Source organism: Pseudomassariella vexata, assembly GCF_002105095.1.
Source record: "Pseudomassariella vexata strain CBS 129021 chromosome Unknown BCR38scaffold_2, whole genome shotgun sequence".
Classification (NCBI taxonomy): Eukaryota; Fungi; Ascomycota; class Sordariomycetes; order Amphisphaeriales; family Pseudomassariaceae; genus Pseudomassariella; species Pseudomassariella vexata.
In genome coordinates this window covers 2,748,459-2,774,730 of record NW_024467957.1, presented here as the reverse complement: position 1 = coordinate 2,774,730, position 26,272 = coordinate 2,748,459, and the positions used below count along the sequence as shown (strand labels likewise).

The 26,272-nt window shown below is 51.4% G+C and overlaps 6 protein-coding genes across 6 annotated transcripts; 5 read left to right on the top strand and 1 right to left on the bottom strand.

Moving 5' to 3' along the window:
• Positions 1–986: 986 nt before the first annotated feature.
• On the top strand, positions 987–2,043 carry BCR38DRAFT_103206 (uncharacterized protein). Its single transcript, XM_040853312.1, has 3 exons — positions 987–1,192; positions 1,389–1,472; positions 1,912–2,043. Exons 1-3 carry the CDS (start codon positions 1,069–1,071, stop codon positions 1,956–1,958), a joined length of 255 nt encoding a protein of 84 aa, XP_040720211.1. The 5' UTR covers positions 987–1,068; the 3' UTR covers positions 1,959–2,043.
• An 85-nt stretch (positions 2,044–2,128) lies between these two features.
• Positions 2,129–2,578, top strand: BCR38DRAFT_332486 (uncharacterized protein; the record flags this gene model as incomplete). The annotated part of the gene is made up of 1 exon (XM_040855152.1): positions 2,129–2,578. A coding segment is annotated over one exon (450 nt), but the record flags the coding sequence as incomplete, so codon positions are not given.
• Positions 2,579–3,841: 1,263 nt separating this feature from the next.
• BCR38DRAFT_421564 (ribosomal protein S8) lies at positions 3,842–5,170 on the bottom strand. The gene has a single exon (XM_040859447.1). The coding sequence runs from the start codon at positions 4,736–4,738 to the stop codon at positions 4,241–4,243; it is 498 nt and encodes a 165-aa protein (XP_040720209.1). The 5' UTR covers positions 4,739–5,170; the 3' UTR covers positions 3,842–4,240.
• A 334-nt stretch (positions 5,171–5,504) lies between these two features.
• Positions 5,505–7,035, top strand: BCR38DRAFT_333141 (uncharacterized protein; the record flags this gene model as incomplete). The annotated part of the gene is made up of 3 exons (XM_040855198.1): positions 5,505–5,542; positions 5,615–5,781; positions 5,852–7,035. The coding sequence occupies 3 exons, from the start codon at positions 5,505–5,507 to the stop codon at positions 7,033–7,035; spliced, it is 1,389 nt and encodes a 462-aa protein (XP_040720208.1).
• Positions 7,036–9,514: 2,479 nt separating this feature from the next.
• Positions 9,515–11,553, top strand: BCR38DRAFT_103170 (uncharacterized protein). Its single transcript, XM_040853311.1, has 2 exons — positions 9,515–9,936; positions 10,013–11,553. The coding sequence occupies exons 1-2, from the start codon at positions 9,823–9,825 to the stop codon at positions 11,285–11,287; spliced, it is 1,389 nt and encodes a 462-aa protein (XP_040720207.1). The 5' UTR covers positions 9,515–9,822; the 3' UTR covers positions 11,288–11,553.
• Positions 11,554–23,681: 12,128 nt separating this feature from the next.
• Positions 23,682–26,176, top strand: BCR38DRAFT_421545 (uncharacterized protein). The gene has a single exon (XM_040859446.1). It carries the CDS (start codon positions 23,730–23,732, stop codon positions 25,923–25,925), a length of 2,196 nt encoding a protein of 731 aa, XP_040720206.1. The 5' UTR covers positions 23,682–23,729; the 3' UTR covers positions 25,926–26,176.
• The last annotated feature ends 96 nt before the right edge of the window (positions 26,177–26,272 follow it).

Here is a 26,272-nt window from a genome sequence, read left to right as displayed (position 1 = left end):
ACTTGCAGCCTGATTGGTCACAGAGGAGGAGAAGAGTTCTTTGTTTTGGTTCTAGAACTGGGGAGAAATCCAGCTTGATTGCAGCATTCTCGTCTGACCGTTGGCATCAGACGCGTAAAGCGCGTTCTGCAGAAGAAAACTTAATGACTTGAAACACGTGTTGATGCGAGCTACTTCCTAACCAAACACACAAAGACCTGATGAAAGAGACTTCTGACCCAATGAACCTAATAGCCTCAAAGACGCTTCCGAACAAATTGGCATATTCCCCTTGCTTCGTAGAATATCCGCTCGCTGCTCGGCCACCGCTCAGAGCAGCTCTCCTAACCTAAACTTGTAGCTGAGCGGAAACCAATGCGATACAGTAGTAGTAGGATATCATTGGAAATAGCTGTAATTGTGCGTTTTCTACCTTTAATAGCCCATTGCATGAAGGATTATTGGGTCGTTTATTTTTAGACCACGGGCTGTACTATGCTGTGCTGACATCTTTTATGCCACTTAAGCTAAGGTACTCACGGATTCGTCCACCACTTGGCTTGTGAAATGCCTTGGAAAATATAGTTCTCATGTGTCCTCGAGCTCAAATCAAACATTGCCACCGAATCGCTTTTTACTTTCAGCAGCTGTGATATATAACTGAATGTTTCAAACTCTCAGACGAGCTAAGCTCTTTCTTGCCGTGCCCCTGAACTCCACCCCATATCTCCCCAAATTAAGGGCCAAACCGCGCGACATCCCACCACGGACCGGTCGACCAGGCATCAATCTGAACAACTTTCGCATATTCCCAACTTCCATTGTTTACTTCGCGACCCTCCGATCATATACAGTTTCCTGTCGCACTCGCACAGCTTCTCGAGGATCATTCGATCTCCAACGCCCAAAACTGGACCTTTCGTGAAACTTTCCAAATTGGCACCAACGGAACTCGGGGAATGTACTTGCCAACAAACGCGAAGTGCCCCTTCCCCCGGTGACATTTTCTGATCCAAACAACACCGACCGCAACTTCCTGAATCCTCTGCCACAACGACCCCGATCCCCCGTTTGGAGAAGGAGCTTTTCATGATGTCTGGAGGCGTAAAGAATCTGCGGGCGATGTTCGAGCAAAGGGGCAGCGACAATGCTCCTGAAGACCGCGGGAGGTCTCCAGCTCCGTCCAACCTGTCGTCTAACCTGTCGCTTCGTGGTATGGCAAGCACCTTCTCCTTTATTTGACACTTCAAATCGAAATCAAAACCTACGTCTATCTCTTCCTTCACTGGAATGCCGATATCGACCATTCGCATCCCATTTGGCCAGCAGTCAACAGCATCTTCTCGCTTCTTCCAGCACCAGTTTCTTGTATTGGGCCTTTATATAGCTAACACGCGTTCTCAATCCAGGAACCCCTACTCCTTCACAGTCCCCACGACCCCTTTCGAAGGTCCGCACAGCGTTCGTAGCCGTCGAGAAAGACGGCCGGATAGGACTGAAGAGAAACACCAGTGGTGATTCCGTGTCCGTTTCCAGTACTCGGAGGTTTAGCGACGAAACAGAAAGCACTACACCAGCAGCGTTGCCCGAGAAGCAAGACGCGTTGGTAGAAAACATGGCCAAGAACGTGTCAGCATTTAAGACCAACTTGGCCAAGGAGCCTATACCGGAGTCGCCCAAGCAGGATGCACCAGCCAAGTTCTCTCCGAAGAAGGGAGTCGAAACGGCTGAAATCACACCCAACCCGAACCCAGACAAGATCACAGACGAGGAGGAGACCAAGACGAAGCTGACTCCTGCTGATCCCACCATCAAGGTAGTTTTGAACGGCACCAATGGCGCTCCAAGTGCTAGTGCAAGTATGAGAGACAAGGCAAAGACCACAACAACTGCCCCTGTTCCTACTCCCGCACCCGCTAGCAAGCCTCCGAGAACTGGTCCTATCACCACATCGGCCAAGACGGCATCGAAACCTTTGAAGTCTCCAGCAGTAGTCAGGGTACCCAAAAGCCCGACAAAGGAGACTTCCAAGGCCTTGAGTCATGCTCCAGAGAAGAAAGTTCCGAGCTATGCTCCAGCCCAGAAAGCCCCGACAGCAACAACCAAGGACGATACTCATAAGAAGGCGGCAGTCCCCAAATCGGCATCAATGTCAGGCAAGAAGCCCCAAGCACTGGAGTTGTCCCCAACCAGCGCCGGTTTCGTCAAGCCCAAGCCCAAGTCTCCTACGCGTCCAATCAAGCTTCCTCCTAGTCTCACCACGCATACGGCTGCCTCAGCTCACAAGACGGGTGCCGTCAACCCTCCTCCCCGACAAACTCTCTCGCGTGCCTCGGGCAACGTGGCTGCCAGACCCGCCAGCCGAGTCAGCGTCGCAGCTACGAACACCGCTAAGGGCCTGAAGCGCCAGAACTCCACCATCAATCGCCCTCGCCCCAGCTTTGGACCGCCGCCGAAACCCACAGCTAGAGACCATCCAGTGGTGAAGAAGGAGCCACATGTTGACGAGAGTTTTCTCGCCCGCATGATGCGTCCTACGCAGGCCAGTTCTAGCAAGACGGCTGACAAGGCTCCCATTACGCCCCCGAGAAAGGGTAGCACCCCAGCTACTTCCGCCAAGCGATCTAATGGCAAGAGTGATACTGAGGCAGGTGTTAAAAAGGCGGCGGCTAAGACTGCCATATCGAGTAAGGCCAGCAGCTGCAGTTCGAAGGGCAAGGACGGCGACGTCTTCATAAAGGACAAGGACACCAGTCCCACGATCGTCAAAAAGACAGACTCGACCAAGGCAGCACCAAAGACGCCAAAGACGCCTACTCAGCCGACAGCAAGAGAGCTTGCTCCGGTGGTTGCTCAGGCGGAGAGCGCTGAGGACATTATTCAGGTGGCCGCGACCTCAAAGGAGACTGATACCACAGTTGCTGTGGAGAAGTCACAGGCGGGGGCGGAGGCGGAGGCAGAGACAGATGCTGGCAAGCAGCCAGCACCGGAGGCGGTTGCAGAGGTCGCCGAGGTAGTTGAGAAGACCTCCGAGACGCCTTCCGAATCAGCCGCCGAGAAGGACTCCGTACCCGACGAGGAGATCAAAACGATCAACGGAGACATTATAACCCTGGATGGAACAGTTACACCGAAGGATGAGCCTGTAACTCCGGCGCCTGCCGAGATTCCCGCTATAGCCGAGAAGACCGAGGAGGGAATGACCGAGACTGCTTAGGTAGGGATCGGGGGTTTGACTGGTTTCATGGGGAGATCAATGTCGCTGCATCGGTAAAAACAGAAGGAAAATGCCGGAGTCGACTGTATCCATATTTTTCACCCACGATGATGACGAACAATGAGGGTGGCACAAAAAAATTCAATACTGTCAAGTTTGTTAATTGTTTCGTTCGGCGCTGATGATACCTTTTGGAGCAAACGGGGTGTTTGGAGCATAGCAAATGGTGTCGGTGTAACAATGAGGGTTTAGTTAGTTAGAAGGCGGTCATTGAAGTACTCAAGTAGGGTTGTCCAAGAGAGGGGAGTAGCATTAGTTTGAATGGATACCTCTTCTCACATTTATTGTATCTGAATTTGATCTTCATGCTCACGCTCTATCGAGCAGTCTGCGTAGTGATTCCTGTGAGAACTGGCTCATGTCAATGGATTCCGGTAGCCTGGTTCGTAAACAACAGGAGTCGGGTTGACTCCTTTCTGGACACATGTCGCTCTTTCTATCATGTTCGAACGCGTGGTGGTGGGCAACTGGAGACTTCAATTTCCTAGAATCAGTTACAATATCACGTTGAAGAGTCGAAGTCCTTAGTGTTAACTTTGATTCTGCCCCCATAAATTTGATAGCCGCGAAGCGCGAAGCGCGCAGCGGGCAATGAAAACGGGGTTTTCAGAATGAAGATGAAATAACTTCATTGCGAGACTGAACAGGAAACATGGCTTCATCAAGCCACCGTTCTATTCGATGGTGCCGCCGCACGGGCATGAACATCGTAACTTGCTTCCCAGGCGTCGCAGAGTAAGAGTAGTTGTTGCATTTGCATTGTGGTGGTATGATACAGAGTCAATGTCGTCGTATATTTTTGATACATTTCCATACCCTACTTCTCGATGCCATGTTAGTTACTTTGGGGTGATCCAAGGATAGCTTGCGTTGACCCTGCCTGCTCCAGTATCGTACAGTTCCAGCATCCCTCTCCCTATGTGCTCCTCCATAGGGATAAAAAATGCAGTCCATGGCCGACATCACCTACATCCATTGCCTCGATCATGGGGAAACACGGCACAACAGCAGCCCACCCATCTTCCTCTCCACGGCCTCCCGAATCTCCATAACCCCCTTCGGCGTACTGACGAACATACATTCGCCCAAATTCAGTCCCCGTTGCATCATCCTGCCACCCGCATCCCACCCTCTAGCAATCCTCTCCAAATCCTCCAACTTGAGCGTCACGGGCCGTGTCGGCTTCGAAATGACTTTCATATGCTTCAGCACGGGCTCGTTGTTGCTGTACTTCAGCCCGACCCACAGTCGTTGCTTTGCGACGTTGGCCGAGGTCAGCGGAGGAGGGACGTAGGTGCTCAGAGTGGCCGGATCGGGCGGGTGGAGGCCGCCGCGCGTCACGAAGCTGAGGAAGCCTGTTCGCTGCATGGAGAGCAGCAGGTTGAGGTGGAATTTCGAGTGGGGGGTAGAGGTTAGGGCTAGGCGTGCGCGCGAGGCGTTTTGCATGTGTGAGCAGATGTGGGCTATGCTTTGGTGTGGCATTTTGGCGGTGGGTGTTGCCCTGGCGGGCGGATTGACGTGGAGGAAGGTGTTCGCAATCGAGGTTGGTTTGTTGTGCCGGGGAGCTGAGGGTGTTAGTATTAGATTGGAAGATGGCCAATTTGGGGTTCGTATGGACTGACGACTGTGGAACAGAAACCAGCCACGCCTGGCTCAATGCTGCCGTCGGAAGATCGCGAATTGGCGGTAGCGGCTTCTGAATAGCGAAATTCCTCTGAAGCTATCACCAAGTCGAGATTTTGCGGAAAAGGAAAGGCCCGAGTGGGCTAGGGGGGTGGTTACGTTCGGGCTATGATCCCTGCGGCAAGTTGGGCTGGCAATCAATTCTGTGCGACAATTGGCCAGCTCCCACTACGTTTCTCGGCATGGGGCAACCCCACCATCATCAGTGGTAGTCCTCTGAAGGTACAGCAGTAAGCGCTGACACCGAGACAGGAATCGAAAGCAATGCAGCCCAGTACAGGGGATGGTAAGTTAATTGTTGTTTAGACGCCGTGGACCGGAATGATCGTCACCAAGTGGTTGGGCTGTTTCTGTGACGTTTTGGAGCTGTAGGTCAGATCTTCTCTTTCTTCCGTTATTTCTATTGTCAAGCTCGAGTTGCGCCAGGTCGCAACGATCGCCGCAAGCAAAAATCTGGTGTCTTATTCCAGGCTATTGGGTTTTTCTTCTTTCCCTTGATTCTCGGTGTTCTTGTTCTAAAGGCGGTACACTTGGGAACCCCTCATCGCGGTTGCGACAAGTCAAGATGGCAGTTCGGCCGGGAGAGGAGAACGTTGCGACCCTGTAAGTACAAGCAGGCTCCAATTTCAAGCAATGGGAGCCTAGCGATGACTGATACGATCGGCCACCGAGTAGCTTTGGGGACATTCACTATTTCTATGGCCCGCCGACTGCCAACCCACCGCATCATCGGTTCGATAAGGGATCTTACATTTATCTGTTCGAAAACGCGAATGATCGGAGGGCGCGTATCGAGGTTGCGAACCAGCCCGGCACCGAGGACCAAGATGCATTCGATGGATGTAAGAGCGCACGACAATTATGTTTTTCCTCACTGAGATGAAATTCAAGTCTGACTCGATATAAACGCAGTTCTTGACAACACTCGAGTGAGATACTCGTACAACCAACAATGCCTCGTTACCATTACCGTGGACGGTATCCCCGGTGCGCCGGTAGACCCAAGTCAGTGGCACTTACCGACATACGACCCTCGAAATGAAAATAAATACCACTACAAGCTTCACTCGCTTGACATCTACTTCTGGACTCAAACCGACGCCTTGCAGTTCGTCAACGGCATCCGCCGCGTCTTACCTCAAGCTCAAGTTGAAGTCCTAGACGAGCCCGGCCCACCAGCACATTCGCCGCACCACGCTGGCAGCTATCACCACCAGGAGCTGAATCCTCTGGTTCAGAAGCTCGAAAACGCTGCTATATCCGACCCGCCTTACAGCACGCCCAAGCCGTCATCACAAAGCGGCGTACCCTCGTTCGACCCCCCCCCTATCTCCGCTGTACACGGGGCCTCTGATTCACCACAAAGCTTCGCCCCCATGGCGTACAATCCCGCCGCACCCGCGGCCCCAGAGCAGATCCGCCACCGAGAGAAGACCCCTCCACCGCCCGAAGACGACGGCCTTGACCCCCTCCAAGCAGCCGTAGCTCGGGACCACGCACCGGCCTACGCCTCGGGCTTCGGCCCCAACGGCCCCTTGAGCCCTGGCTTCCCCGGTCCTCCCGGCCCTCCCACGGGGGCTCACCCTTCCGTAACCAGTCCGGGCTTCCCACCCTCCCAACACACTGCCCTTGCCAGCCCGGGTTTCCCCTTTGCTCAACACCCCTCCATAGCGAGCCCCGGCTTCCCACCTTCCCAGTTCGGCAACCTCCAGCGCTCGGCCACCATGCCGGGGACAGCGGCTCTCGGCTCCCCCGGGCTTGCATCTCCTTATGGGTCGAACTTCCCGGTCTCGCCGGGCTTTGCGCCCCACCAGCCAACCCCCCCGCCGGGGAGTCAGGGACTGGCTAGTCCCGGGTTGCCGCCTCCGGGGGGTTATTCGCAGTATAATTACGGGAACCCGGGCGCGACGCCGCAAGGGGGAAGTCAATATGGAATACATCAGCAGGTGTATCTTCAGACGCAGGGGAAGCAAGCGGCGCAGGCTGTGCAATATAAGCCCAAGCAGGAGGGGAGGAGTAAGTTGGGGGATAATGCGGATAGGCTTGAGAGGGGGGTTACGGGGATGTTGAAGAAGTTTGAGAAAAAGTTTGGATAAGGGGGCAGATGGGATGGGGCGTGGTGGGTTAGGTGTTTGGCTAAACTGGTCTGTAGTGATATCTGGGGATCGTAGTTAGAATGACGTGATGAGTTCAGGAGTTTATTGAACACGTGCAATTCCATCAGTACTCTTAGATCGTGGTCGTAAGATCTCTATAAAATGCCGTGGCTATATAACTTCGTGCCGTCGCTTAGATGTACAGTCTCTTATATTGATAAGCACAATACATGTCGTTTTATTTCCCTCGAGCTTTCACCGCGTACTTCTCAGGTTTCGTAGCGGCTCCCGGCTTCAACTTTTCACTCCACGCTTCTGACGCAACTTGCAATGACGACGGAGAGACGATTGGCACCGCATAACCCGACTTACATTCCAAATGGCATGTTTCGCAACATGTTTATTGCATCCCAGCGCCGAAAATTGGGAACACGACAGCATAGCCAACTTGTGTGACGATATAATTCATGTAGGCTTCAAGTCGGAGCCCGAAAGTATTGGAACTGTGCTTCGGGACTGCTGTGACTAAAGCCATCCTCGCAGCAAACAGAGGCGAGGCAAAATTGCGCCACACGCGAGTCAGGTTGGCGTTGGCGACGTGTGGCACAGCCCATCCATCTAGCTTTTTTTCCTTCGTTCCTTCGGGTGTGTCGTGTTACGGGACACGGCAGTGAGGTGGCCGTCCAGTCGACCAATGGGGGCACCCAATGAGTTCTCGCGTTTTGCTTCCGTGTACCACGACGAATGCAATGTCGACCTCTGGAGAGTGAGACGGGAGCTCAATGATGGAAGGCGCAAGTGTTCAGTCTAGGGGATAGCAAATACTGTCCGTCTGTCGGGTTGGATCACTATAGAGGGGATGGGCTAGTTAACATCACATCATCAGCCCTATCGCCATTCCCAGACAGGCGCAAGGTTCGCAATTCTTCGTCAAACTTGCAGAAGACGTGGTTTTTGCTGACTCGTGATTCATGTTTCCATGTGCCCAAAATTCAAGGCTAAAAGATTTGGTCAGACTCCGTGCTGCAGAAAAGCTGTGTTGTTTGTGGAGGCGATGATGAGTGGTCAGATCTAAGTCAAGTGTCTCAGTGTAGTGGGATTCCTCCTGTTGCTCGTAACTGCGCCGTAGATGAGGGAAGTTCGTACCTTGCAGCAACCAATGTAATCAGAGACATCAATTGCAAAAGAGAACCGGACGCAAGGTCAGCAGGTGCTAAGGTGTTTCGATATCTGTCATGCAACATGAAAAACCAAAAAAGACAAAAAAGAACCACGCGGTGAGATCAAATATGGTTTGTTAAATTTATATTAACTCTCAGGGAGGCGGTGGTTGACGATTCTTGACCCAGCCACAGGACCAAGTCTTTCACTGCTCACACAGCATCTTATCGTTAAGGCGTGTTTGTGTAACACTCTAGCAGTGTTAAGCGCCGGGAGAATACCGTAGTAGTTGCTACGACACACTGCACGCATTCACCCCCCAAAAATGAGTGTTGCAGCATGCTGGCGAAATCGCTGGCAGAAAAGGAAAGGGCACAGTTGCAGGGTCTCTGCGGGACCGGGCTTAATGGAGTGTTCGTAGGCCGAAACGGGCGGGGCACGTTTCTGTAAATAGTCATAACAATGGCTTCCGAAATTTGCAGTTGCCCTGCAAACGCAAACTGCGGGTTGGCGCAAGGCAGATATAACCCCGGGACTTTTGGGCCTTTGCGTTTCGCATCATCTAAGACTCTGCCACACAGCCTGGCCTTCACCGTCTGGCGCTTCTCGGTCGCATGAGGAACAGGTGATGGGCTAGATAGACGAGGTGCAGAATCGAAGGATCCAACCCGACATATCTACATCACTGTCGACCCTAATATACCATCAACTGACTTTCGCCACACCATCAGGCAGACGTTAAGCAACTTGTTTTCCTGCACACGAACACCTTGCCAGGCCAAGTCAGGACGGCTCGGAACCTCCCGGTAGCGTCGCAGAGTTTTGGGCAAACGCATCACAACTCTACGACCGTTCTAGAGTCAGGCCTGGAGTCTCTTTCCCCATAGTGAAAAGCTGTTTGAAAGAACAAGATCCCGGCTCGCGACACGCGCAAGCATCTTTTGTACCGTTGTCTTGTATGGACTGTGGACTGCCTGTGGCTGTCAAACGTCGATCTTGATGATTTCATGTCGGCCCAGGGACGAGTCCCACTTAACCGCAATACAATTTCTGCCACAATCTGGTCTCAACTCGACTCTTCCCCAAGCCTTTTCCGCTGCTCGTCAATTTATTCGAGATATCTTCACATTTACTCCGTTTGACGAGACTCATTAGCAGACGCAACACGAGTCAGAGAACGTTTCCCGCCCAGCTTGTGCACTAAATCAATCCCTGCATCCAAGGTAGCATCGAACCCTCGGCGCGGGTACCTCAGCCGTGCATTCGCCGATCTCGTATGCAGTGTACTAGCACCCACCCAAGTCCAGACATCTTAGCAGCCAAGAAATTGCTTCGACTAAGTATTACGAAAGCGATATCCCACATCGCCTACCCGCAGTACGGCATCGCCGCTCGCTACTCCAGCCTCTTCCTCTGTCATCTTCAACTCAAGATTCGCCGCCTTTTCATTCTGGAAACCTCCAATCTTCTGAATTTCTTGTGTTTACACCACCCTAATACTAGTGTTGTTGTCGTTCTTACGTTTATGCCAACAGCGCTCGTCCTGGGTCTTCGCCGTTTGCCTTGCATCTGTCGGTCTGCTCTCTTCTTGGCGGGCTCGCCATCAACCGCCGTCACTCGTTCACGATGATCCTCCCACACCGATCACCACTGGTTCTCCGGTCAATCGACAATGACCTCAGTTTAAGGAGGGTTTTTCGCAGAAGTAATGACAAAGGGCCGACACAAGGTTACCTCATAGTATGTTTTCTCCGTAGCATAGCTGTTGCTTAGCTTCATTCGTAGTCCAGCTAACATGAGCTCTGCCCTGTCGCAGATCATTGGCATAGTCGTAGTCGCTATCGTAGCGATTGCTGGAATTTTCATCTGTGCGAGGAGAAAGAACAGGGCGAACAACGGGAAGAAGCGAGGCGGCTACCAGCAAACCGATGGCAATGAACGTGTATCATCGAGATATTCCGCAGCTCTAGCTCGTGCTCTCCAGCCACCCCCCAATTTCGATACGGCGATCTCAGAAGCAAATAGGGCGAGGGAAAGGCAAGCGACCGTAGACAGGAATACGTCAATCCGGTCGATAATGACGTTACCTGCCTATCGAACAAAAGCCAATGAAAACGAACGGGTGCTAGGTCGTGAGGGTGAGCGAGATGGCGTGGACGTGGTGGTGGAATTGCCTAATGCCGAGGAAGAGGAGGCTCTGCGCGAGAACGAAATGGAGACGATGTATCGGATTCGCCTGGCCAGACGACAGGCAATTGAAGAGAGAGAAGAGCGGAGGCGGTTACGGAGAGAGGCAAGGGATCGTGGCGATATGGTGGCTCTCGCCGAACTCAGCCAGCGCCAAAGTGCTGCCAGTCATTCCAGTACCGTCGAAGAGTTGCGCGAGGAGCAAGAGCGGATACGAATCCAACGCCAGCAGGCCGTGTCAAGTGTGAGCTACGCTGATCTCGGTGTTGCCAGGCTTGACGGCACGAGGCTTCGTGCCAACAGCGCAGAGAGCGAAAGGGTCGGATTGTTGTCGGATGCAGCTAGCATTACATTATCGACACATCGCCGCGAACGAAGTGCCAGCTCTGTGCTGAGCTTCGACAGCAACCAGGAATTCCCTTCGCCCGGCCTACCGCGATGCAGCGCAACGACGCCGCAGTTGCAAGCCCAGCACACGGGTGGCTCGCAGCGCTCGGGCCGTGCCGGATCCAGCCCCGAGATGATCGAGGCGGACTTAGGCGATGAGGGCATGCCGCCGCACAGCCCGCCGGGCTACGATGATGTGAGCTTGGATGATACTCCTCGGTCAGGTGCCACTACGCCACTATTTAACGAGCCACCACCCGAGTACTCAGGCCCGACGATGCGGGATCGCAGGCTCAGCGCTCATGCGCCAAGTATGATGCACAGCCCCGATCTGGATGATGGAGATCTGTCAAGGAGGTCGAGTCACACCTCGGCGGGCCCATCGGCACGTTCATCTAGGGGTGTTGGTGGGGCTCCTCAACTTCCTAGTTTGAGGCTCACCACGGGACTACCCCAGATAATTGTCGAGCCGTCGAGTGCGCATCCGAGGTCTAGAAGCGGGAGCGAACAGCGGTGACCTCCCATGCGATGCGGACAACACTAAAATGAATTTGGGTCGCGAGAGAATGACCAGCACCGACATTTTCAAGCCGGGGCTGAAACCAATGGCATACAGAATACCAACCCCCAAGACGCAATACCAAACGAATAACGGCACGAAGAGAAAGAAACACGAAGTCGGCCGAACTCAACCGAACCTACCTAACCTACCTTACCAAACAGAGCACTCGACGGGACCATGCCGCATCGATTGCTAGTGTCCCAATGCATAAAATGGTCCGCAAACATCGAGACTGCCGCCATGAAATGAGACGACAATGGCTGTATGTATATGCATCATGCAAGGCGTCTGGATTGGATGGGATGAGCGAGCCACAGATGAAATGATTTTCGACGTGTTGGCATTTGACCGGAGCATATAAGGGGTTGATTTTCTCCCATCGTATATTATACCATTTGTTATAGTCAAGTGATAATAAAAGAGCGAATGGACTTATATATGTTTTGAAAGTGTTTTTTTAGATGAATAGTAACGGGGGGCGGCGGCATGGATGCGTGGAATGTGGTAAGTTTAGTGATGGGATGAACGGAGAGATCCATCCAGGGATTGTGGCATCATCACTAGCTGACCACATGTCTCAGTCTTCCAAAGCTGGTCAAAGGGTCAACATCGTGGTTGAAATTCGGTATGAAAGGTTAAAGGGGTTGTCCAAGACTTTCCCACGGGCTGGGTCTTTCCGGTCAATATCTTTATTACAGACTTGTTGCCTATACCATGTTTCTACTCAGTCTTGCACCAAGGTTTAGTACGACAATAACCACAACTCCTATAGTCTCCATTGTTGCACGGAATTAGCTCAAGCAGATCCCCAGTATGTTGGTGTTGAAAAAAAATTCTTGTTATTCATTGTAATAAAACCTATTGATGGTTTTTGGAAATCCGTCTGGTAATCTGAACCCCGTGTAGAGTGCAGCAACTGCCTAAGGAGAATTCAGCCGTATGATCTATATGTTTCCGAGGCATAGTTGTTTCTTTGAGCTTCATATTTCTTATGGTGAAACTCTCCGCTCATAGTGTGTAGTTACAACCGACATAAAATTCGTCCTCGCATAATTGTCGCCATACACTTCTCCACAGAGAACCTCTTGCGGACTGAGCAGTATTAGCCGGGCTAGCTGCACCTGCTTCAGCGCTACGTCAGCACCGCAACCGCCTAAGTGGATTTGTTGCGTCGGATGATGGACGTTCCGCTTCTATATCATCTAATCGTTCACTAATAGTCGTTGGCGGCTGTGTTCGGCGCTACATTAGCGCTGCGGCCGCCGAAGCGTCCTCGTTGCGTCGAGCTTGCAGGACTCGTTTAGTACCCCTGGCCGCCGGCTACGTAGGTAGTTATTGGGCGTTCGTGTTATATTTGCTAGCGCCTATTTATGGTAGTTGAATGGTGCAGACCCGTAGACGTTGTAAAGCTGAGGCATGGAACTCTCAAGGAAGAAGGACGATTTTGGATATTGCGGTTCTAAGTAGAGACCTTGTAGGCTGCTGCGCTGCATACTCGGCTGACAGGGGCCGAGAGAACTGGCTGGCTCTATATCACGAAGTTACTATTATGTGCTGGATCTGCCTTGCCGACGGCTTTCTTTCAGGCTTAGCTTCGCTACCATGAGCATAATCGAACGCGCGAGGTAACGGCAGGTCGAGACGCTACTAAGTCATAGTTCAAGTTTAAACATCCTCTCTATACAGGTTCCTTATTGCTGCGTCTTTATACAAAATTGGCAGCCTCGAAACATGCAAGGTAAAATCCAACAACATCATCTTTACGAAACTATTTGTCCCTACCATCGTTGTTTCTAGGTTTCAATCACGGCAGCCTTTGCCATGCTTAGTTTTGCGGGGGAAAAAAGCCTCTGAGCATTCATTCCTCTCTCGTCTCCCTTTCAGAGGATTCCTGGATTCCATCTTGGAACTGCACGTCGCCGCACGGCAACTCCCTGAGACAATCGATTCACCACATCACCAACGCAAAAGGTGCCCTGGCACATATAGCTGCCAGCAGCCCACTCAAACTCACTCTGGGTTCCAGCGCTGGATCTCCAAACCAGCGACAGTGCTCGTCCAACAGCAGGAGTGGAGTTCACTCTGCAAATCCGATCTTGACAGACGACGAATATGTACGGCTTCAGAGGCGGAAAGCCAGGCACTGGGGTTGCATTGCTGGATCATCGCCATCTTTGGTACCAGCATCCGAAATTCCCTGTCGAAGGTATTGAAAGACAGAACGGATGCGATCACTAGGATTGGTGAATTCCAAGCTGGGTCTGGAGATGGCACCACTATCCTTTCCCATGAGGCTATTCTACACGCTTTGGTGGCTTAGCCTGGTTGCTTTTGCCTTCGAGTTGGTAAAGAAGGCCAATTAGTGAAACAGTGCTGTTCGAAGATTGGCAAAGGATGAAGGTGTACTCAGATTATCTTTCAACATTGTTTTGGGGCTGTAACTATAGATCTTTCTCATTTAGGAGAATTTGGGCACGTTCCTAGGTCCACAGCCCACTAGTGAGCTTCCACTATCAAAGTGTCAGGGAAAAGTGATCATTATGAGGGATAAAGATTTGCAGTACAGGCTCAGGTCTTGTATGTAGGACTGAGTACGTACCCGCTAGGGTCTACTGTATTCATAAGCCGTAGACTTGCATGAGACAGTATTAAACAAAAGCTGAAAAAACTTATTCTACAAGTCTGCAAATTTCATAGTCTCGGATACAATAACTTGCCCAAACCTTAGCAGTTAGTGCAGCTCAGTTCAGAATCTCCTAGGAATAACATAGAAGTAACGAGGCCGTTACTTCTTGCGCTACAACAACTTTGGTGATATTGGGCGATGTCTAGCAATTTTGTTGACTAGGGTTTTGGATCTTCAGGGATTGCTGGATACATCTGCCGGGTGTTACGGATGAGTCTTCCAGGATGCAGGGGTACAGGTTGGAGGAAGGTTTCAAAGAAGAAACCACAGTAGTCCGCAGACCAACCCCTCATTCTAGCAGTTGTGGCTGTTACGAAATTGACAAATTCTAAGACCCTTGCAAACACGGGCTAGATTTGTGGTAATGAATGCCTTTCCCAGGTTCGTCCAGATTATGACAGATGTTGGTGTCAGTCCCCTCAGCCATCTTGATTATGTCATCTGCCTTATTAGTCTTATGTATTCCATCATCCGTATCTGAGACCTGCCCATCATCTAGAAAATGTTGGAAGTTTGAGTATTGGGAGGACAGTTTGCATCTTAAATATTATTACTATTATTAGATACGCCGTAGGCTCAAAGCTCCCGGCACCTCTACAAGTACTCCCGTATGTCAAACCGTGCCCTAATGGCCACACTAAATATAAAGGCTGCTTGTTTGATATGCCTTATCAGCGACTGCGTTGCTCCAGAGAGCTACCTTTCTCTCTAGTAGGGCAGCCGGGACCTCCTTCTCCCCGTCTATCCACTCTGAGCCCCGGGCCTCCTTCTCTATAATGTACCCGCCGGTCGGAGTAACTGCGACGCCCGTTTCCTCCTCCACGGCCCATACTGCCGGAGTATATATGACGCTTTGACGCTCGCGCTGCGAAGCAGATTCCTCTTCCCGCTACTCCGTAACCGTTCTTCAAACCTAGCCGCCCGGGCACTAAGATAGAGGTCTAGTGGCGGGACTGCTGCTTCTACTTCTAGGTGGCGAACCGGTGTCGCCTTGTGGGCGTCACAGACTACCCGGGGGCACTCATTCTGTATACTGATCAGGCTTAAATAATTAATTGGCATTTGCAAGGGTAGACTGTGTAGGACCTATTGGATAGGTTATCAAGAGCGCTCTGCAATCCATTCAAGGCATATTTCATAGATTTTTCCACCCCGGATTCCGTTACCAATGTGCCTGCGTCATCTGTTGTCGAAGAAGTCACGGTGAACTGCTCGAAAGTGGGTTTAGAGATTTCCTATTACCAATTTTCAATGCTCACAGGGTTGGTTCAGTCCAACTGACCAATAATTCCATCCTCTATGACTTACCATAGGCAAACCTAATGGTCAATATAGTATTCTTTGGATCTCCTGGAGGAATCCGTAATGTCGTAATAGCCCATCTTATCTGGAATGTCAAGAATGGGCAAACCAGTCTCTAGTCCACTATTAGAGTCGATAACGGTGAGTTTTGGGCGCATTGTTATTTGGCGGCTCTCATGTGCAGCAGAGAGTCGACTGCGGCCGAGGAGGTAGTGAATGAAATACACGGCCCGGGTTTCCATTCACGGTGGTTGAGGTGCTTAACCAATGAAGCTCTCCGCGATTCGGCATCTACGAGGCGCATGTCTGAATTATAGAAGTAGAAGTTGCGTTACTATTGTTAGACTATCTTCCTACGTTGCGTTTGCTTCGCCTGAATCTGCCTAGTCCGACCGCGAATATCATTTTCATTTTTATGGCCTTTGTATCGACTCTAGCCGTTGTTTAGGTCTTCCCGTTGCTGTTTCGGGACCTTGACATGTCCTCCTATACTTCGTTGGGAATTATGTCTCATCGAGCATATGGATCGCGCGTCAGACTAATATGAGTGAAAATCCTAGACAAGCTAATTTTACTTAGCTCGTCCAAATATGCATTTTCGACGTTGGGACTTGATGTACTTATTAATGTACGCCCTATTAAACATTGCCTATTTGGAGTTTAACGTATTAAATAATTACTGATAGTATTAGGGGCGTTACCTGCATATTACAAGTATAACTGGTATGTGAACGACCGTGGAACGACCGTGGAGAGGCTTACCGTTGATGGATTTTGCAGTTCCTCTACGAAATGCTCTTGGTTGGATGGGCTTTCGCAGCTTATATCGAGACTTTGCCGGCTTACACCATCGCGAAGCTTCTAATACGGCTGTATCGCCCTCCGAAACCTAGGATCCTTCGAACTTTCGAAAGATAGGCCGCTTCAGCTACTCCTGCCTCTATTGTAGGGTTTTGCACCTAACCATTCCCAGTGCTTGATCTGCAAGATCCGCGCGGCGGTTGTCAGACTCAGAGCATTAAACGCCCTGTATTTCCGCGATAAACTGATAATTACGAGAATCTAGTTGAAGATTAGCTTCCGAGTTATCGAGAAATGAAAGATTGTCGTAATTACTGAGTTAGAATATGGATAGATGTCTAGCATGCATAAAGATTTAACGTCCCACACCCACATCCGGGACACCCCCACATGTGGAACACCCAAAAATGCCTCAACACCGCTAGCCTCTAACTTCAACCTCTTTTTTCTTTACCAATATGGATTCAATCGTTACGAAATTTTACGTACGTCTTCTTTACACTAATGTAAGTCAATATACCGAAGATGATATTTATCGAGCTCTTCAAGCAATAGCTACCGGTCAAAGCCTCCGAAAAGCAGCATATGAGCATGGTGTCCCAAGGTCTACTCTTTCACGACGGATTCAGGGAGCCCAGTCAAGAGATATAGTCTTCGCTGACTACCAGAGGCTCTCTCCAGCCCAGGAATCTCATCTGGCTGAATGGGTTCGAATCCAGGCTGCCCTAGGCCTCCCACCAACCCATCAACAGCTCAAAGACTTCGCCGAGCGTATCCTACAGATCCACGGAGACACCGAACCACTTGGAAAGAACTGGGTCCAGGCTTTATCAAGAGTAACCCTTCAGTCAAGGTCCAGAGAAGCAGAGCTATCGATTCCCAGCGTATTAATGGAGCCTCAGCTAATGTGATCAGGCAATGGTTCAAATACCTCGCTATCCCTGAGATCAAAGCTATTAAGGCCTCGAATCGATACAATATGGATGAGACAGGTATTCTAGAAGGTAGAGGATCAAATGGTCTTGTTCTAGGATCATCTGAGACTCGTTCTATACGGAAGAAACAGCCTGGATCTCGAGCTTGAACATCTCTTATAGAGTGTATCTCTGCGACTGGTACTGCACTACCCCCACTTGTGATATACAAGGGGAAGTCTGTCCAGCAGCAGTGGTTTCCTCTGGAATTGACTCCATACGAAGCCTGGAGGTTTACAGCAACATAGAATGGGTGGACGTCAGACTCTACGGCTATTGAGTGGCTACAAAAGATCTTTATTCCTTTGACTCAACTAGAGGACCCTGAAGAGACTAGGTTACTTATCCTAGATGGGCATAGTAGCCACAAAACGACAGAGTTTATGTACCTCTGCTTCATAAACAAGATACACTTGCTTCTCTTGCCGCCACACACATCCCACGTTCTCCAGCCTCTCGATCAGTCAGTCTTTGGACCCCTCAAGGCAGCCTATAAGAAGGAGCTTGGTTACCTTGACCGATGGGATACTACTACTGTCGTAGGGAAGAGAAACTTTCTCCTCTGCTATAGAAAGGCACTTCTAGCAGCATTGACCGCTAAGAACATTACCAGTGGATGGAAATATACTGGTCTCTGGCCTTCGAGCATAGCTAGACCCCTTATGAGCCCCCTGCTCCTTGAGAATACGTCAGCACCAATCAGACAGCCTAGTCAGACTTGCAGAGGGTACTCTGATAGTAAGGGTAGTCAGGACTGGGCGTTAGAGACATCAGCAGTAGCCTGGTCAACGCCTAAGAGGAGAGATGAGCTCCAAGATCAACTCAGCTTATTCAGCAAGCTTGATAGTGATCCAAATACCCAGCGGCTACTCTTTCGGAAAGTTCAAAAGGGCTTTGATGAGAAGGACTACCAATTAGCTGTCGCACAGCGAAAGATTGAGGCAATAGAGGCAGAGCTTGAGGCTAGTAGGGCTAGGAAGCGGAGGAAGGTCAAGATGAGCCCAAATTCGAAGTTTACTAATATCAAGGCTATTCGGAAGGCTCAAATCGAGGCTGGTGAAATTGAGGATAGTACAGATGAGTCTAGCGAGTCTGAAAACCCTAGTGACGGTGAAAGCTGTATTGTAGTCGCATTAGAATAAGTGTAAAAAAAGGTTGAAGTTAATGGTTATAATACAGTGTCATTTTTAGGGCGTCCCACATGTGGGGGTGTCCCGGATGTAGGTGTGGGACGTTATATCAACTTGCGATCAGCCTCCTTATGATGTATGAACTTCACAACTATAGATAATACGTCACAGGATGAGTCTCAGCGTAAAGATCTGCTGCTTGAATGTGAGCCTTGTCCGGCAGAAAAAGTACAAGAAAATGTATGTGGACCTATCCAGTCATATGCTACTTACCAGTTGATCATGCTATTGCCAGGTAATTATGTGCATATGAGATTTGAACTATCCCCGCAGTTAGTTCCAACCTGAGCTTCGTTCACAGTCGTGCAGCCTTCAAACAGCTCGAATCCAACATGGCCAATCCAAACAACCTCTCCCAGAAGCAGGGACCCCAACGGACAAAAGGAGGTAATAACGATCACAGTAGTTGTACAATCCAGAAGGAGGCACGAGCTGGAGCTCTAGTTAATTGACCCTCTATATGACATCGAGGTCTACCAGCAAGATCCTCTAATATAGGGGTGGTGAGGTTCGGTCATCCTACTTCGCCACTGACATCCTCATGATCCCTTCTCCCACGTGTGAAACCGAGAAAGGTTGCAGTAGTACTAGCCACATGGTTACTCGATTGAGGTTAACCACGCCCAGGGTTATCATGGCGACGCCCCAGTCGATGAGATCTTGGAGCAGAGAAGGCGTCTATGGGCCGAATGTACCACTGCGTCTACTTGATGGCCAGGATTGGGAGCAAGTGGCTTAAAAATACCGACTTTACTGGGCTCTATTACCAGAATATATAGCATAATAACTTGATTCACAACGAAACAACGACGCTCGCGCCGAGCGGCGTCACTTAAAGCTGCTCGGCGCGAGTCGGATGACTCTAAAATCCCATAGGTTCAATCGATTTCCAGCCCTTCTGCCATGATGTGTCCTCGGAGTAAATCCTGCCTCTCTCACACAAGTGGTACAAGAAACTCATCACCATTGTCCCATGTGTGTGTGACGGGGTATGTCTGTCGTCTCAACTTTCTATAGCCATGCCAAAGAGAGCCGCTTCCTCGGGCGTGATGACATCCAACCTTGACTGTCAGGTCTCTTCACCATTTGAACACAGAAAAATGCAGGGTTGAAAATCTCAGGAACTTGCCTTCCTGCCTGTCGACTGTGAATATCGCTAGCGTTCTTGACGGAAGGTACATCTAGGCTGTGGGTCTCGATTTGGTGCCTGCTTCTTTTGACATCAACTGAGTATCGAATTTTAGCTTCGATCTCCGGACTTGAGGTCTGGAGATCGGGAAGTCATTTCAAGTAAAACAATAGGTACCAATGCACTTTTAAAATAAGCAGTTGCGGTATTGACAATGGTTGAAGCTTTGCCAAATCTTATAAATTGTCTTCCATTTCAACATTTGCTCCAACTTACACTCCTCAACCATCTCATCTCGGTTCTATTTGGCCTTGAGTATATCTTATCATCCTCTAACCTCTCCTAGTACCTGTGCAAAACTGCACAACTAGGGACCACCGACCCGTTCGTTGCTTTTCGCATCTTTTTCTTGGGACCACTGGTCAATTACTTTTCACGTACAGCCATTGAACTGCTCAATCGAACTGCTCACAACCTCGAAAAAGCTCGTCTGCACCATGTCGAATACGACGCGGTACGCAGAGCCGAAGGTTAATACCGGTTCGGACACGGCCGCGTCGAAAACGAGCCGCATCAGACAGCTCCGCAAGTCCCGGCCCAGGAACGAGTTACGGCGAATTTCAGACGAGGGCGGTCCCTATGGCCCTGAGCCAACCAAGCAGTCCTTCTCATCGCCGCTGCCAGACTTAGACCAGCAGACCGGCCGAAGAGAGAGCGGCGAAAAGGCCCGAGGTTCCAACGTGAGCCAAGCCAATGATGCTGCCGTATATTCATTGCCTGCATGATCATATGCACCTTTGTCTGTACAATCACCCGCACCACAGACAAACGGGTGGTTAGGTCAAGGCCAAGGACAAGGACAGATCCAAGGACAAAGCCAGGGCCAAGGGCAAGGCCAGGTCCAAGGTCAAGGCCAGGGCCAAGGGCAAGGCCAGGTCCAAGGGCAAGGCCAGGGCCAAGGGCAAGCGCAAGCCCAGGGATATGGAATGCCCGACAGGTTCATCGACATCCTCAACCAAGCACAGAACACAATGCCCCCCCTCACCCTGCCTCGATACAACCATACCCTCAACAAGGCTCTGGACCGAATACAGACCCGTACGCTTTCACAGGTGTGTGCCACAAGTGTCTGTCACCCGTGACATCCCAAAAGTCGTGCAGCACTTGTGGCCACGGCATCTGCACCGTCTGCCTTACCGACACGCAGCAGACCCTGGCGCTGGGACGCACCATGCTCGGTCCTGCCAATCAACAAGACGTCCTTTCAGCCTTGTCTGATGCTCTTCGCAACGGTGTTCTGGGCCCCAACGGTCCCAAAAACACAGCAATGACAGCATTCAGTCGCTATACGCCGCCTCCGCAGAGTGGCATGCGCACGGCGGATTGGCCCAACCAGGATTCAATCAAATACGGTGATCCGTATCTCAGTGGGCATGGTTCTGGTTCTGGAACTGACGCGGCGTTTGTTCAGTCATTGCTCCAACAGCTGCGCCACCCCCAAGGACCAATGGGCTCTGGTGCGCCTTTTTCATCGGAATCTGACAGATTGAACGAGCAACTGTCTTCTGCGTCATGTATGTCAGACCTTGATACCTCGAGGTACCAACAACCACCAACAGCATATTCTCAATTCGAACCACTTGACTCGAGATACCAGCAACCACCAACAGGACCTGCTCAATCTGTACCGCTGGACTCGAGATATCAGCAGCCGCCAACAGGACCTTCTCAATCTGGTCCACTTGGCTCGAGATACCAGCAGCCACTAACAGGACCTTCTCAATCTGGACCACTAGACTCGAGATACCAGCAGCCGCCAACAGGACCTGCTCAATCTGGTCCACTGGACTTGATATACCCACAGCCACCAACCGGACCTTCTCAATCTGAACCACTGGACTCAAGATACCGGCAGCCGTCTTCTACATCACGTTTGCCAGGGCTTGATGACTCGAGATACCAACAGCCACCAACAGCAACCCCATCTCAACCTGGGGTAGTGCACCCGACTGGAAATGAGCAGCCACAGGGTCCAGTAGTTGATGATTTGGGCAAACAACAGCCATCAGAGCAAGGATTTCGAGCTCTGCCGGTGGACTCGAATGGTTACCAGCAGCCACAAGGTCGTCCAACTGAAGGTTCGACGTACCAACAGCCATCAGATGAACCATTATTGAGAGCTCTACCGGTAGATTCGAACGATGCCCAGCAGCCATCAGAAGAACCAGTATTTAGAGCTCTACCGGTGGGTTCGAACGATGCCCAGCAGCCATCAGAAGAACCAGTATTCAGAGCTCTACCGGTGGGTTCGAACGATGCTCAGCAGCCATCAGAAGAACCAGTATTCAGAGCTCTATCGGTGGGTTCGAACGATGCCCGGCAGCCATCAGAAGAACCAGTATTCAGAGCTCTGCCGGTGGATTCGAACGACGCCCAGCAGCCATCAGAAGAACAAGTATTTAGAGCTCTCCCTGTGGATTCGAACAATACCCATCAGCCACAAGGTCATCCAGCTGATAGTTCCAAGTACCAGCAACCGTCAGAAGCTCCATTCCGAGCTTTAACAGTGGACTCTAATAGCTATCAACAGCTACGAGATCATCTAGCCGACAGGTCAAGGCTCCAAAAGTCTTTAACAGCACCATCTCAAGGTCAACCTGTCGACTCGAATGATGCCCAGCAACGTCTGCAGAGTCCGCCACCGCGGGCCCCTCGAGACTCACCGGCGCCTTTAAGCCGCAACATCAGTCGTATCACTACTCCAGTGCCTGCAAGTGGCAAACCTCGTCCTCTGCAGAACTCTGGGAGACCTGCCGCACCCAGTCCAGATCTTCCGACTGTCAAAGCCGACTTAGAGGGCCCGGACACAAATAATGAGATACCCACAGTGTTTCCCGGTGTGGCCAGCCTTACCCGTGTCTCAACGCTTCGGAACAACCCATTCCTGCTCGCCGACCGCAAATCCAAGGCGGCCACGACCCGCACTACTAACTCCAATGTGTTTGCAAGCAACGGTCCCGAGTACCCGCGTTCCCATGGGAGTGACGTTACAGACTGGGTAGATACTCGTGGAGGCCAGCCAAAAGACAGGCCGGAACTCGACGTCGTTAGTTCTGAGGCAATGGACCAGCTTGATGAGTCGGGCTATGGCGTCAAAGAAGGTGCGCAGGGAGCACGCAACTCCTGCCGCACCATGGGGAATGACCATGACTCTCTGCCAGCCGGATCCTTTGGCGTGGCGGCCCGTCACATTTTGCAGCATCTGCATGATGCCGTGGCACCAGACTCCGATCAAGCACGCCGATTGCAAAATGGGCTTGCCCCTGGAGACCAAGGATCAGATCAAGCAGACCTCGTCCGATTTGGACGTGGTACTCCCGCTGAAGACATCCCGGCTGACCCAGTGCGCCAATTGAGCCAGAGCCAGAAAAGTTCCAAGAGTCTCAGAACGTCAGTCGGAGACAAGTACCGTGCTAGCAACGACAAGGATACTCTTAAAGACTCTGCTGATGATATTTCAAGCCAGCGACTTCCCCAGAAGCCAACGCGGACCAGCAAGATTGACTCAACGTTTTTTCATAAAGACACTGGTCTGGACCCACTTGAAGACTCCGGCATACTTGCACTTTCAACCCACGATACTATCCAAAGTTTGCCAGGCTTAGGCTCAGGTTCGGGCCCGACAGGTCGACAGTCGCAGCTAGCCACTTCTGTTTCTAGAGCAGGTACCCACGATCTGCGAACCGAAACTAACGGCAAAGAACTTCCAGCATCAATCGGACCGTTGGACAGGGGCAGTGCCTCATCGCCGAACCCTGAAACGAAACCCAGTCGAAAAAGAGACGACAGAGAGTCACTGCAGAACAACGTACACACACGTGAAGCAGGAACCAAGCCTCTTCGTACCGGCACGAATGCCAGCACCATATCCCAAAGTAGGCCGGTGGAACAGTCGGATGCCCCTTTTTCGGATGCTGGTCGACCTCGCGACGCTGCAAATAGCACCGATACTGTTGAACACGGCCAGGATCCTTCGCAATACAGACAGTCAGGCTCGCGCGTCCCAACTGGCCGTCTTGAAGATGGTCTCAATCCTGGAAAGGTGGGGCGGCAAGAAAGTCGACGACGAGATGACAGAGAGTCACTGCAGAATAACGGAAGCACTCGTGAAGCAGGAACCAAGCCTCTTCGTACCGGCACGAATGCCAGCACTATATCCCAAAGTAGGCCAGTGGAACAGCCTGATGCCGGTCGACCTCGCGACACTGCAAATAGCACCGATACTGTTGACCACAGCCAGGATCCTTTACAGTACATGCAGTCAAGTTCGCGCGTCCCAACTGGCCGCCTTGGAGATGGTTTCAATCCTGGAAAGGTGGGGCGGAAAGAAAGTCGACGACGAGACGACAGAGAGTCACTACAGAATAACGGAAGCACTCGTGAAGCAGGAAACAAGCCTCTTCGTACCGGCACGAATGCCAGCACTATATCCCAAAGTAGGCCAATGGAACAGTCAGATGCCCATTCTTCGGATGCTGGCCGATCTCGCGACGCTGCAAATAGCACCGATACTGTTGAACACGACCAAGATCCTTCGCAATACAGACAGCCAGGTTCGCGCGTCCCAACTGGCCGTCTTGGAGATGATCTCAACCCTGGAAAGTTAGGGCGGAAAGAAAGTCGACGCCTTGGCCAGGATGGGCGTTATGAGAGGGGATCCCTAGATGCTGGCACCACACTGGGAAGTCTCCCAAACACCGAGTCAGAACGGGGTCTCGACTCAGAAACCGGGGCTGAGGGAGGATCATCTTTAGCAGAGTTGAGTGAGTCATCGCCCATAGGAAACCCAACGGATGACTCGGCACCGTCTCCTTTACCTGCTTCCTCTCCTTCCCAAACACGACCTGATACGCCTCGTTCTTATGGTGTCCGTCACAATGCCCGAGGCCAAGGTCTAGATCTTGGGCTAGTGCCTGAGCCCTTGAATACGGGTTCCCAGGGGACGAGAACAAGCTCTCGTGATCACGGGCCTATCAGCCTGGATGACAAGACTTCCTCGCAGATACAGAAGAATGCTCGTGCTTCTAAACTTTCAGGACAGTCTCTAAAGTCAACGGCTTCTCTTGACCGAAAGTACGGTAAGCACATTGTCGATGTGATCAGGACCAAAACGAAAGCTGGCGCGACAGCCATCAAGTACCTCGTCTCGTACCAAGGCCTGGAGCCCGATCAAGACGAATGGCTCACGCCTACGCAACTAGGCGACGACTTCGCAGATCTCCTGAAGGCCTTCTACCAACGTAGTCGGCCTGGTTCTGAATCAAGTGACACCGACGGTGTCGGTTCTTACCTTCTACTCCCACGGCCGAGCCGCGACGGCCGAGCCTCGCATGGTGGTTCTTTCGACATACACAATGCCGTCTCGGCGCCAGAAGGAGCCGCCTCTCTCCGCCCTCACCATCGTGCAAAGGGCACCAGGGGGGAAGAAACGATAGTTCCGACTCGACAAGCCCATCACGAGCAGATCAGAGTCCCCACGGCCGTTTCCATGTCAAGACGCCCATCCGAGTCCACTCAAGCTTCTCGAGGCGGGAACATGCCGCACGATAATGACAACCATAGTATCGGTCGGGCTACAGGTCGCAAACAACCAAAGGTCCATAGAATGCTACCCGTGGGCATCATGACGCCTCCCGCCAATCCCAACTCCAAACAGCAGCACCCACGCCCTATCCGCGCCATTCCTTCGGTGGGCTACATCGGCACCAGTCGCGAAGCACCCGCTGATCACCAATGTCCCTGGCGAGATCAATACGCCTCGGAGCTATGGAATCTGCAACAACATCAACAGCCGAGCGGTGGTGGTGCTTACCCACTGTACGGTCATGGCCGCCGCATGTCACACAATTATGTCCAATACGGCCATACGCCTGCACTCGTAGACCCGTCATATGCTTTGGACTCGCGATATGCTGCTGCAAATCTTGCTCCCGTCACCACCGGCCTGCCGCAGATCTTGGTTGGCGCTCCTGGTCCTGGACTGCAGCAGACGCCCGATTCTTGGATCCATCAGCAGCAGCACTATTGCGCGGGTCACGAAGTACTCGATGGCGCAATGCTGGTACCGCGACATGGCATACCGTACCCGTATCCTCACATGGACTCCCCCCACCGAGTAGACGCAAATGCAGCTGGAACTGCCCTCCAAACGACCGGACTCTGGGTCCCGGATACGGCTTCGTTATCTCAGTCTCAGCAGCAGCAGCAGCAGGTGGAAACGGACTCATTCGTGAGCGGGAGGGCATCAACCCACCAACACCAACAACAAGGAAAAGACGACGAGGAGGATCGGGGGATGGAAGTTGGGCTTCCGCAAGTGCAGGGGTTGACGATCGTGATGCATGTGCGTGGCAAGGAAGATGTTGTTGTCAATACGGATCTGAGCCAAGGGATTACCAGCGGACAGGGCACCTTGGAAGATCACAATACCTTGGACAGTACGACAGAGTAGGAGGATTTGGCGGCATGCGGTTTAGTCTCTCTTCTTCCTAATTAACCATCGACTAAATAGGTAGTTTCTCCTCCAATCGAAAATGATCCCTAAATACAATTTCTTTCTTCTCGTATATGTATCAAGGCAGTGTATATCAATGTCAGCCTGATGGATCTTGGTCCCATACCAATTGGGCCTATCCATATCAGTGTCTTACGCAACGGGCGCCTTAACTGAGATCGGCCATCGAGTTCTGGGACCCGGACACGACTAAATACATCTATAACGAAGCCTTCCGCCCCTTCACAATATATAATATTGATCATAATACATAATCATAACCAAGCTACTTGAATCCATATTCC